Source organism: Thunnus maccoyii, chromosome 18 (assembly GCF_910596095.1).
Source record: "Thunnus maccoyii chromosome 18, fThuMac1.1, whole genome shotgun sequence".
NCBI lineage: Eukaryota > Metazoa > Chordata > Actinopteri > Scombriformes > Scombridae > Thunnus > Thunnus maccoyii.
In genome coordinates this window covers 25,225,001-25,235,274 of record NC_056550.1, presented here as the reverse complement: position 1 = coordinate 25,235,274, position 10,274 = coordinate 25,225,001, and the positions used below count along the sequence as shown (strand labels likewise).

Below are 10,274 nucleotides of genomic sequence, written 5' to 3'. Positions count from 1 at the left end.
ATGATTAGAGTAAGAAAAACATGTTTCAATGTTCATTTGGACACCTGACTGTTTTTTTAGAACAAATTTGAAATATTGTTAACCTAGCTTTTAATGTTCCCCAACTGTAGGCCTATTTCTTCTATCTGCATGTACAGTATACTTCACTTTGCAGTATCACTTTCTCTTAATGCGGTCATATATTCAGTGGTCATATAGTAATATTCTCCCATGACAGCAATACATGCAGAGAGGAAAAGATCAAGTTTTAATTGTCAAAATAAGTTTCTATCAAGAAAAAGGTACAGAATATACTGGCAAAATATTATAATATCAATTTCCAAACATTATGGCATGATAAATATTTCCATGTCTTGTCCCAACATTCAATAATTGATAAATATTACATGTTTGTGAGAAAATATACCAGACAGATCAGAGAAACAGGATTAAAAAGTGCAATCTGGTATCAAAATAAGCACCAATTTACTAGTTTCAGGTTGGTAAAAAGAATCTATGTAAAATCAATATCATGCAGCCACTTCATCTTCAAACCCTGAATTTTATGGAGAGATAATGAGTAACTTTACTCACATTTATTCAGCATTCAAATTATGAATCTTTAAAAATAATACTAATTTCATTGCACTTATTCGTAATTGTTGTGATTTGGCATTTCAGTAGATGAAATTACAAGCAAATCCATCAAACAATCATCCTTCATAATGATTACTTCTAGATGTTGCACATTCTACAGATCAAGTACACTGTGCTTTACATCCTCCATTTGGCCTCCGTAGTAATTTACAGTGAGGTACGTGAGGTTTTCGTTGAGTCGAGGTAGCAAACTGGACAAACAGGCTGCGGTCAAGTGATGATGAGATCTTTATAACCTAGAAGTGGATTGTCCTCAATGTATTTCTTGATGTACCAGCAAGAGACATGAGCCTTGAGGTTTTCTTCAACCAGAAAGTCCATGGCGGCCTGTAACAAGAACAGAAAAATTCACATATAATATATACATTTTATAAACAATATATACCTTTATTCAATTTTGTTTGTTGTCTGCCCTTCAGTAAAAAACTACAGGGTCAAATGTGGGTTTGCTTAGGCCAGTATACAGTATGGCCAACACTCAAACTTTCCAAAACAAAGGAAAGAAAAGTTTTTATCTTACCTTTGACAGCAGCGCTGCGACACCTTGGCCCCTAAACGACTCTGGCACATATGTTGACATTAAATCCACCTCCTTCTCCCCTGTGAATCTGTAGAGCAGCGTTGCACGTTCATGGGCATCTGTGGACAGAGGACATGGACGATTTTACACCACATTTGAAATTACTGGGATCCCACACTGGAATATGACAGGTGTGGTGGTTTACAGATGAGCTGGAGGCATGAAGCAGCTGCTTAGGGCTGACATGTCTCTTCACTGTGAATATTTTAGCTTTTACTGAAGTAAATTAACATGTTATCTCTTACAGGAGCATTTATATCTTTTTTTTATTTAAGTTTAATGTATGGGGGAACATGGAGTGGAAATTAAATTCTGCTTGGGACCCTAAAAACACAGTATATAGCTGCCCCTGTATTAACATGTCAAGGGAAACTATAGATTGTTAATAATACCAAACCTCCGTCCGAAAATGTCTTTTTTTAGGTGACTCTCACTTCCCTGCTACGACTGTGCAATGTGGTAAACTACCCAAAAATGTACTATAATCAGTTGCATTGCCGGATAATATTAATGCCGAAATGTTAGGCGACTATAGACAAATCGTATAATCTAAAAGTCATTAATATCATCTGCGCAACATTTGCCTTTGAGCAAAGAAACGTTAAATCTTCATATTTTTTAATGGAGTTTCGCTGAGGCCTTCCCTCCTCACTTAAAGAGAGCCAGACTGTCAATAAGCGAGTAAAATCCAAATAAATATCTACAACTGAGCAGCTGTAGTATTGTCTAACTGGGAATTAATCCACTGAACAGAAATGCGCTACAGCAGGCCGCGCACCGGGCTCCCTTACAGAGTCTTCCCCGTGCGCCGGAGCTCTAATCCCGGGCTCTCTGCTTACCGGCCCCGGTGCCCGGAGTGACGCTGAACCGCTGGTTCTGTCGGTCATGTTCCACCGTCAACCTGCAGCTGGAGCTCAGCGCAGCGAAGGCAGCCGGATAGGATTTCACTCTCAGAGTTAACGCAGTGACTGTGGAAAATATTTTAAACGCCATTTATACATGAAAAGACACGTAATACAAGACAGCATGTAGTAGTAATTGTGCATAGAGTCCTCTAGGGGGCGACAGCTGCTCACAACACAGTTATTGATTATTTTCATGACCTTTCCTTGACCTCTACACGTGAAAATGTGGCTTTTACTGCTCGGCATCGACCCACAGCAAAACCACAGGCATGATTTAATGATGAGAGGAGGATTTCTCATTTTTATTATAGGTTGTACACTCTTTTTGACATACACCGGTACACTGCAGTATGTGCAGATGAGTGATAAATAAATGAGTGGAGAAACATAACGAATGCAGATGCTTCCACACAGATGCACTGCATGATACAAGTAAGCAATTAACATCCAATCATGCTCTGTGGGATGTATAAAAAATGCTGAGCAGGGCCAGTTGATTCTGATTTTGTATCAAGATGGCAAGAGGAAAAGATCTAAGTGACTTTGGAAGAGGGTTCATCATTGGGGTACGGATGGCAGGAGATTCAGTCACAAAGACTGCTCAACTGGCTGGTGTTAAAATAAGAACAGTGACTAAAGTGACATCTGCATTTAGATCTATGGAAAAGATATCAGCACATTTCATGACCGTCATGCTCTTGCATTAGTGTGACATGTAAGGAAAAACAGAAGAGCAGCTCTTCTTGACCCCTACAGTTAGGGGATCTGGTGGCTCTGTTATGCTTTGGGGGATGTTTTGCTGGCATGGTTTGGGTCCAGTTGTCCCCTTATTATTGCAAATCAATACAAAGTTGTTCTGAGTGATCATCTTTATCCTATGATGAAACATTTCTATCCTGATGGATCCAGGATGACAATGCCCCAATTCACAAGGCACGAGGGCTCACTGAATGGTTTGATGAGTATGAAAGTGATGTGAATCATATGCTATGGCCTTCACAGTCACCAGATCTCAACCCAGTTGAGCACCTATGGGAGATTTTGGACCGACGTGTTAGACAGCGCTCTCCACCACCATCATTAAAACACCAAATGAGGGAATATCTTTTTGAAGAGTGGTGTTCATCCCTCCAGTAGAGTTCAGAGAGTGTAGAATCAAAGCCAAGGCGCATTGAAGCTGTTCTGGCAGCATGTGGTGACCCAACACCTTACTAAGACACTTTATACTGGTTTTTCCTTTAATTTGACACCCGTCTGTATGTCTAATCTTTTTCCTCCAGTATGGTATGTGTGTGCTCTTGGTGCCTTAAACTAAAAGAAATCTAAAAAAAAAAAAAAAAAGAACATTTAAATGACTTGGGCTGACACATAAATACTTTATTTATATTCTAAATTTAATCAAGTCCACAAATACATGAAGAGATACAAGATGTTCTTCTTGATTGACTAGTTTTATGCAGTGATATGATCATTTTATGTCAGGTCCATTTGTCAACCTGTATAATATACAGAAAACAAGTCTTTCTGATAGAGAAATAATGCATCACTGTATCGTTTTCATTTTCCAACAAGATAATCATATGAGGTGTAGAGTTACAGCTGATGGTTATTTTCACTGTTTTCTCAATTAATCTTTAAAACATCAGAAAATAGTGAAAAATATCCATCCAAGTTTACAAGAGTTCAAGGTGACTTTAAATGTCTTTATTTTGTCTGATTAACAATCCAAAAACCAAATATATTCAATTAACAATTAGCAAATTCTCACATTGTGGGTGAATTTTAACATTTGTTTCTTTAAAAATGAGTCAAAACGATTAATCGATTATCAAAATAGTTGTCAATTAACTTCCTGTCAATCATCTAACTGATTAATTGACAGCTTGTTGCAGCTCTAACGAGGTGTTCTTTGGTTGTCAATACGGCCCAGGATGGCTCGTTCTTTAGCATTTAACACAAACCTGTATGTACCTGTACGAGTTTAGTACAGACCAAAAATGATCATTTTACTCATAAATCTAGGTTTAAGACCATATTATTATCAATACATGTGTATATTATTGTCATATGTAAATGTATATGACATGTAAGACCTACCCTCAGATGGTTTAAAGGGTCTTAAATGTATTTCAGAAGATGTTTCATATTTCAGAAAAACAGGACAAAATTATCAATATTACTTCTAGATTGTCAGCACGGATGGATGTGAGGACTGTGAATAAAATATTGTTCACAGACCTTGCTGTCATTTCCAACCATCCTTCATTTTCAAATTTTCCACTCATTTGTTTCACCTCCACCAGAAAATCTTGTGTCATAAATATCCACAATCATTACAGTGCGAGGCTGCATATGGCGGCAGCGTTAAGTGTTACATCCTGTCAGCGACGGCAGCGTTCTTCACTCCTGCAGCCATCACAGCAAAGAACACATTAGGGAAGAAGGATCTGGTGTAGATGGCCACCTTGGGGAGCGAGGGAGCAATTACCACCTCCTTCTTCTTGTTGTTTAGAGTCTTCACGATCTCAGTGGCTGCCTCATCTGGAGAGACGCCAAGCGGCTTCTTAGTGTACAACACTGCAAAGAGAGAGGTGGAAATAGAAAGACAAAATAATGCTTTTGTTAATTAAAGATTATAAAAACAGTCTAACCACCCTTAAACATAACTAGAGTTTACATACAGTAAATTTTTATGATACATAATTGTTGTAGTGGTGGCACATTTACTCAAGTTTTTAAGTACATTAACTTCAGTATTTCCATTTTATATATTTATATTTAATTTTTTTATATACTTGTAGGGAAATATTGTTTTTTTACTCCACTACATTCATTTTAAGTTATTAGTTACTTTTAATACCAAGATTTTATACGTACAACATGTTTTTTTTTAATGAAATATGCATTATTAATAGATTATACCATATGTAAACTTGTTAGAATTAGCTACACTTACACTACACTAATGAATTAATAATAATGTTCCAATATATATATAATAAATAAAGCACTTGAGTGTATTTGCTTTTGATACTTTAAATACATTTTGCTGTAAAGATTCTGAATGCAGGACTTTTACAGAGTATTTTTTGATTGTGGTATAACTACTTTTTAAGGCTGCAAACTAACAATTATTTTCATAATCAATTAATCAATAAGTTGTTTGGACTATAAAATGTCAGAAAATTGTGAAAACTGTTTCCAAAAGCCCAAGATGTCTTCAAATGTCTTGTTTTGTTCTGACCATCAGTCCACAACCCAAAAATATTCAGTTTACTGTCACAGAGGACTAAAGAAACAAGAAAATATTCACCTTTGGGAAGCTTGAATCAGAAAAAAAAAGACTCAAAACGATTAGCCAATAATCAAAACAGTTGCTGATTAATTTAATAGTTGGCAACTAATCGATTAATTGACATGTTGGTAGTGTCAATGCCAGATCAAAGGGCGAAATCAATCAAAATCATCCTCTAGCAATCACGAATATATGCATTTTCATAGAAATCTGACTAGTAGTTGTGAAGACACTGCATGTTGCTGTGAAGTAGTAAACAACAAAATAAAGTTCGGTGTACTTCTTCCTGCTTTCTTTTCATTTAACTCACATGACCAGATGGATTTGGAGGGGGCCGCCTTTGATGCACCACTGCTGATGAAGGTGTGGTTTATGGTGCTGACGGAGATGCCGTACTCTTCCACTTCAGCCCTCAGACAGTCAAAGAAGGCCTGAACTGCATGTTTAGAGGCAGCATCTGGAAGACATGAGGTAACATCTAAATGTCCTCACTTCTAAATATTACAGCCATATATATTTTATATATTTTTTAATTTTGCATTTTTTGCATCTAACTAAACCTCAAACTCAAGTGTTGCAGGAACAAGACTGTGTGTCTACATGTCTTTATGAGCCATGACTGTACTGTGCACAGTGATGCTTTGAGTAAAATGCTAACGTCAGCATGCTATCATACTCAAAATGACAATGCTAGCATGATGATGGTAATATCCAACTGAAAACATATTTAATCAGCCCTTTTTGCACACAAAACTAATGTCAACATTTTTAAAAAAATGTATTGTTAATAGTTTTCTTTTAATAAAATGAAGAAAAAAATCTACTGAATGGAGACAAAGTAAAGTTAACAGGGATTTTGAAGAGCAAAGACCAACCCAGCATCTAACTGGTCTGAAGTGACATTTTCAGGTATGTTTACATGCTGTTTAATGTGCTGCAACTGAGCAGCTAATTAGCTATTTAGCCCGCTAACAAGCTAAGGTGCAGGAAAAGATGTGTTTTCATGTTTGTAAATTAGATGAGGAGGAGACTTTAGCAGGAAAGCTAATGTGGGTTGTTGTTCAGAGTATGTGGCTCTTGTGTAGCAGGATGCTATCAGGCTCAGTGTGACCGTCTGCTCTGCCTATGATAGAACAACATGTTACTGCTGTATTCAAGATTTGATTTGCTGTATTGAAATAAGGACTCCAGCTACGTAAGCAGACAACAGTACACTATTCAATCGAATCAAATTTCTCCCTTTTGGTTTCTGATTTTTTTCTCAATGGAGAACACAGGGCAAGAGATTTACAAAGCAGATGCCGTAGTAGAGAAAAAAGGCAATTTAATTACAGTTGGACCTGATCATGTTCACCATCTTAGATTAGCATGTTAGCATGCTAACATTTGCTAATTAGCTCTAAAGGCAAAGTACAGCTGAGACTGATGAGAAGTTTACTACACTAATATTAATAAATGCTTTACATACAGTAGCACCTTGTATAAGAATTTAAAATATCCTGTGTATTTCCCATAATAAAACCCCTGAACTCACATGTAGTGCGAAAAGGCACAGCTAGTTTTCCTTGAATGCTGTTGACCAGAAGCAGGTGGCCAGTCCTCCTAGAGATCATGGAGGGCAGCACACCTGAAACAGAAACGTACTACTCTGCCAAGCCAGAACAAGCAAGCAACAAAACAAAAATGACAAAACCTCAAATCTATTATGATGAATTATCTTCTCCTTTGCAGACTGATATGTAATTTCATAATCTACCTTTAGCCAGTGTTGCCGGTCCAAAGTAGTTGTTGTCCATTAGTAACTTGTCCATCTCCAGAGACACATTCTGAGCAGGTGCTTTAACCTTCATACTGCTGTTGAAGATAAGAATATCTAGGCAGCCGTAACACTCCAGGATCTCTTCGATTGCCTCAGGCATGCTCGCCATGTCTCCGAAATCCAGCAGCACCAGCTTAGGGGGAAACGTCTGAGGAGGAGAAACAGCAACAGTAAAGGGACAGTAATCGGTCATCATTCTCTTTCATGTTTAAGTGCTGGTGTACTCACCACACTGGGGTCTGAAGCGTTGGCCAAATCATCAGCGAGTTCCTCAAGTTTCTCCCAGCTTTTCCCACAGAGGATCAGCCTCGCCCCTCCTTTGTGAAACACACTTGCACATTCTTCAGTGATGAATCCAAAGCAAATTGAAAACAAGACAGAGAACAATGTAAAATCAAATCAAAAGATACTTTATAAGTTTTTCTCTTTTTTTGTCTTTAACTACAAAGTACATTACCTTTTCCAAGCCCCGATAAAGCATCACTTAAAACCACCACCTTATTGCGTACTGATGTTTTGGACAATAGACCGACAACCAAACCATAGAGGTAGAAAAATCCTGCTGTCAGCACGACTACGCAGGGCACCAGGAGAACGGTGGTCGTCCATCCTGGGTCCATGTCTTGGAGGATATCCTGAAAATGTGTTTTATTTTTAGATTAAATATGCAAAATTTATATAATACAAGGACATGTATTTTTAAATACTCACAAATAACACTGTTTGACATTTGGGAAATATGCTTAACCGTATTTCCTCAAATAGTGGCTGGGGCCTGCATAGGGTACCAGCTGTTTATTGGAAGCAGGCCTTTATTTCTAATTCCCTCTGTTTGATAAGTATATTTGCTCATACTTTAGTACAAAGCCTGTTTGTTTTCTGATCTGCTTCCGTTTGCTCTGTTAAATTTTTGTTACATTACTGGTAATCCACTTACTCCAACATGTGGAACAATAATTCTAGGGCTTGAGTTCCACCTGGAACGATTTGGCAGTGCACCACTTAGATGTAGCATGTGGGTAGCATACTCATGGATGTATGCTTACTAGCTTAGCCAAGTTACCCTGGTTACCCATGCTCATGTAGTGTTGCTGCCATCATTATTATTAAAATATGCATTGTTGTCCAAGTATTTAAACAATATCCCATCTCCGCCACCCCCCTCCCCTCTCTCTGACAGTCGGCTAGACTCTATATATGTACTCATAGAGCTGGACTTAAATCCAGGTAACCACTATTTATGCTTAACTGGTATGCACATTATATAACAGGCACAAGGAGTTTACCTACCCTTGTTTTTTCCCCAACTTGTTTTTGGGGCTGGCCTTTATTTATTCACCCCTGGCCATTATAAGAGACCCATCTTTTAATTGACTACCATCTTTTATTTGAGGAAATACAGTATTCACTTTCTGAACGAGAGATTGGTGAGAAGATTGAAACCACTCTCATATTTGTCAGACAGCAGCTGGTTAGCTTAGCTTAGCACATAGACTGGAAATGGCAAAAAGCTAGCCTGGTTCTGTCCAAAGTTAGGTAACAAAATCCACTTACCAGCACCTCTAAAGCTCACTAACTATATTACTAATTATATCTTGTTTGTTTAATCCATACAAAAACCGTCTGTAAAACAGTAATTCACCATTTACAGTCTTTTTGCTAAGCTAAGCGAAGCTAATGGACTGCTGACGGTAGCTTGATATTTAGTACTCATGACATGAGAGTGGCATCATTCTTCTCATCTAAGTCTTGGCAAAAAAGAGAATTTCCCAAAAAGGATCAAAGAAATCCCTTATAAACCAACACTGATGTCATCATGAAGGCCATGGTTAGCTAACAGGTTTTTGTGGTTAAAGTATGTTTAAAGATGTAAACATACTTTTCAGATGGACAGTGATTTTTCTGAGAATGCCGATGAGATGGGATGAGATGTCAAAGACCATTTAGGATCTAGTGAACGTGATTTACATGAAAAAGGGAACATTTCATACCCATAAGCTCTCCGGCTCCGTTACATTGGAATCCATCTCACCCTCTACAACCATTTTTAAATATACAGTAACTATATTCTTACAATTCTGAAACAAAAACAGAGGAAAAGACTTTTAACCATGTTCTTACATTAGCAATTAAAACAAAAAGTAAACGATAAACACAACATCATTAATATCTCAATATGGGATTTGTGCCAATCAGGGTGCAACTTTTATACACATACACGATATACAGAAGGCAGTGTTTTATGAGGTAAAATCACATTCCCAACTCATAAAACTGAAGCTAACTTTTATTTGGAAATCTGCCAGCTGATTGAATGTATTAGATTGGAGCAAACACAATTTGTTTACCCTCTAGTACCCGGTTCTAGCAGTACTACCACTACTGGTTTGTGTTGTTTTGAGCTCCTAATTCTTTCAGCATTTCAGATAATTTCTCATAAATCCAAGCATGCAATGAAGGCATGTTCAGAAACTGTTTTTGCAAACATTATAAGAATGAAGCTGTTATTATAAGCATTAAAATCTTAATTTTGAACTTTCATATCCAACTTTTTAACTTTCCAAACCATATTTTAAGCTTTCTAAATATACTTTCAACCTTTCAGATATTAGTTTTAATTCTATGGACTGTGAATGTGATATACAGACAGATTATTTTTCATAACCAGCTTGGAAAAACTATGTTTCCCTCAAATTCTGTGTTAGAAACCACATGACAATGCCAGATTTTTTTTTTTTTTCCATGAGATTGTAAATACTGGCACTCACATGTGCTAGGTTTGTGGGCATTGAAGATAACCTTTTGGTTTAGGTTTACGATGCCAGGCACTGGGTGTTTGTCCAAGAGGGGGCTTCTAAATATAAACTGCCCTAGAAATAGATACTGTATCTCTCACAAAGGCTGAATGTCACAGAGTACTCGCACATTATTCCACAACGACGTCAAGAGATTCATAAACACAAGGAAAAACTGAAGTGGAACAAAGAAGCAGAGCGCCTGTCATTTTATGCAGCAGCTGTCTAGCATGAAATTAAAGAT

The 10,274-nt window shown here is 37.4% G+C and overlaps 2 protein-coding genes across 6 annotated transcripts in view; both read right to left on the bottom strand.

Annotated features, from left to right (window-relative positions):
- Nucleotides 1–224: 224 nt before the first annotated feature.
- LOC121884045 (protein NATD1-like) lies at nucleotides 225–2,298 on the bottom strand. The gene is made up of 3 exons (XM_042392579.1): nucleotides 2,056–2,298; nucleotides 1,157–1,275; nucleotides 225–963 (listed from the first exon to the last, which is right to left on the bottom strand). The coding sequence occupies exons 1-3, from the start codon at nucleotides 2,207–2,209 to the stop codon at nucleotides 847–849; spliced, it is 390 nt and encodes a 129-aa protein (XP_042248513.1). The 5' UTR covers nucleotides 2,210–2,298; the 3' UTR covers nucleotides 225–846.
- Nucleotides 2,299–3,945: 1,647 nt separating this feature from the next.
- dhrs7ca (dehydrogenase/reductase (SDR family) member 7Ca) overlaps nucleotides 3,946–10,274 on the bottom strand; it is a 9,302-nt gene continuing 2,973 nt past the window's right edge. For 3 of the 5 annotated variants that reach the window (XM_042392564.1, XM_042392566.1, XM_042392565.1), the window contains 6 exons: nucleotides 7,693–7,870; nucleotides 7,464–7,576; nucleotides 7,173–7,383; nucleotides 6,951–7,043; nucleotides 5,727–5,873; nucleotides 3,946–4,698 (listed from right to left, as the gene is read on the bottom strand). In XM_042392564.1, coding sequence (XP_042248498.1) covers nucleotides 4,493–4,698; nucleotides 5,727–5,873; nucleotides 6,951–7,043; nucleotides 7,173–7,383; nucleotides 7,464–7,576; nucleotides 7,693–7,870 — 948 coding nt within the window. In that variant the 3' untranslated portion in view covers nucleotides 3,946–4,492. Of the gene's footprint in view, nucleotides 4,699–5,726; nucleotides 5,874–6,950; nucleotides 7,044–7,172; nucleotides 7,384–7,463; nucleotides 7,577–7,692; nucleotides 7,871–8,172; nucleotides 8,291–9,226 lie in introns of those variants that run through there. The other 2 variants (XM_042392563.1, XM_042392562.1) reach the window with 2 other exon arrangements.

Excerpts from the sequence above, each read along its gene's own strand:
- LOC121884045 (XM_042392579.1), bottom strand. The coding sequence starts at position 2,209 with ATGGCGTTTAAAATATTTTCCACAGTCACTGCGTTAACTCTGAGAGTG. Across the intron at positions 1,276-2,055 it reads CACTCCGGGCACCGGGGCCG|ATGCCCATGAACGTGCAACG; the intron begins GTAAGCAGAGAG and ends CTCTGTCCACAG. Across the intron at positions 964-1,156 it reads TCGCAGCGCTGCTGTCAAAG|GCCGCCATGGACTTTCTGGT; the intron begins GTAAGATAAAAA and ends TTCTTGTTACAG.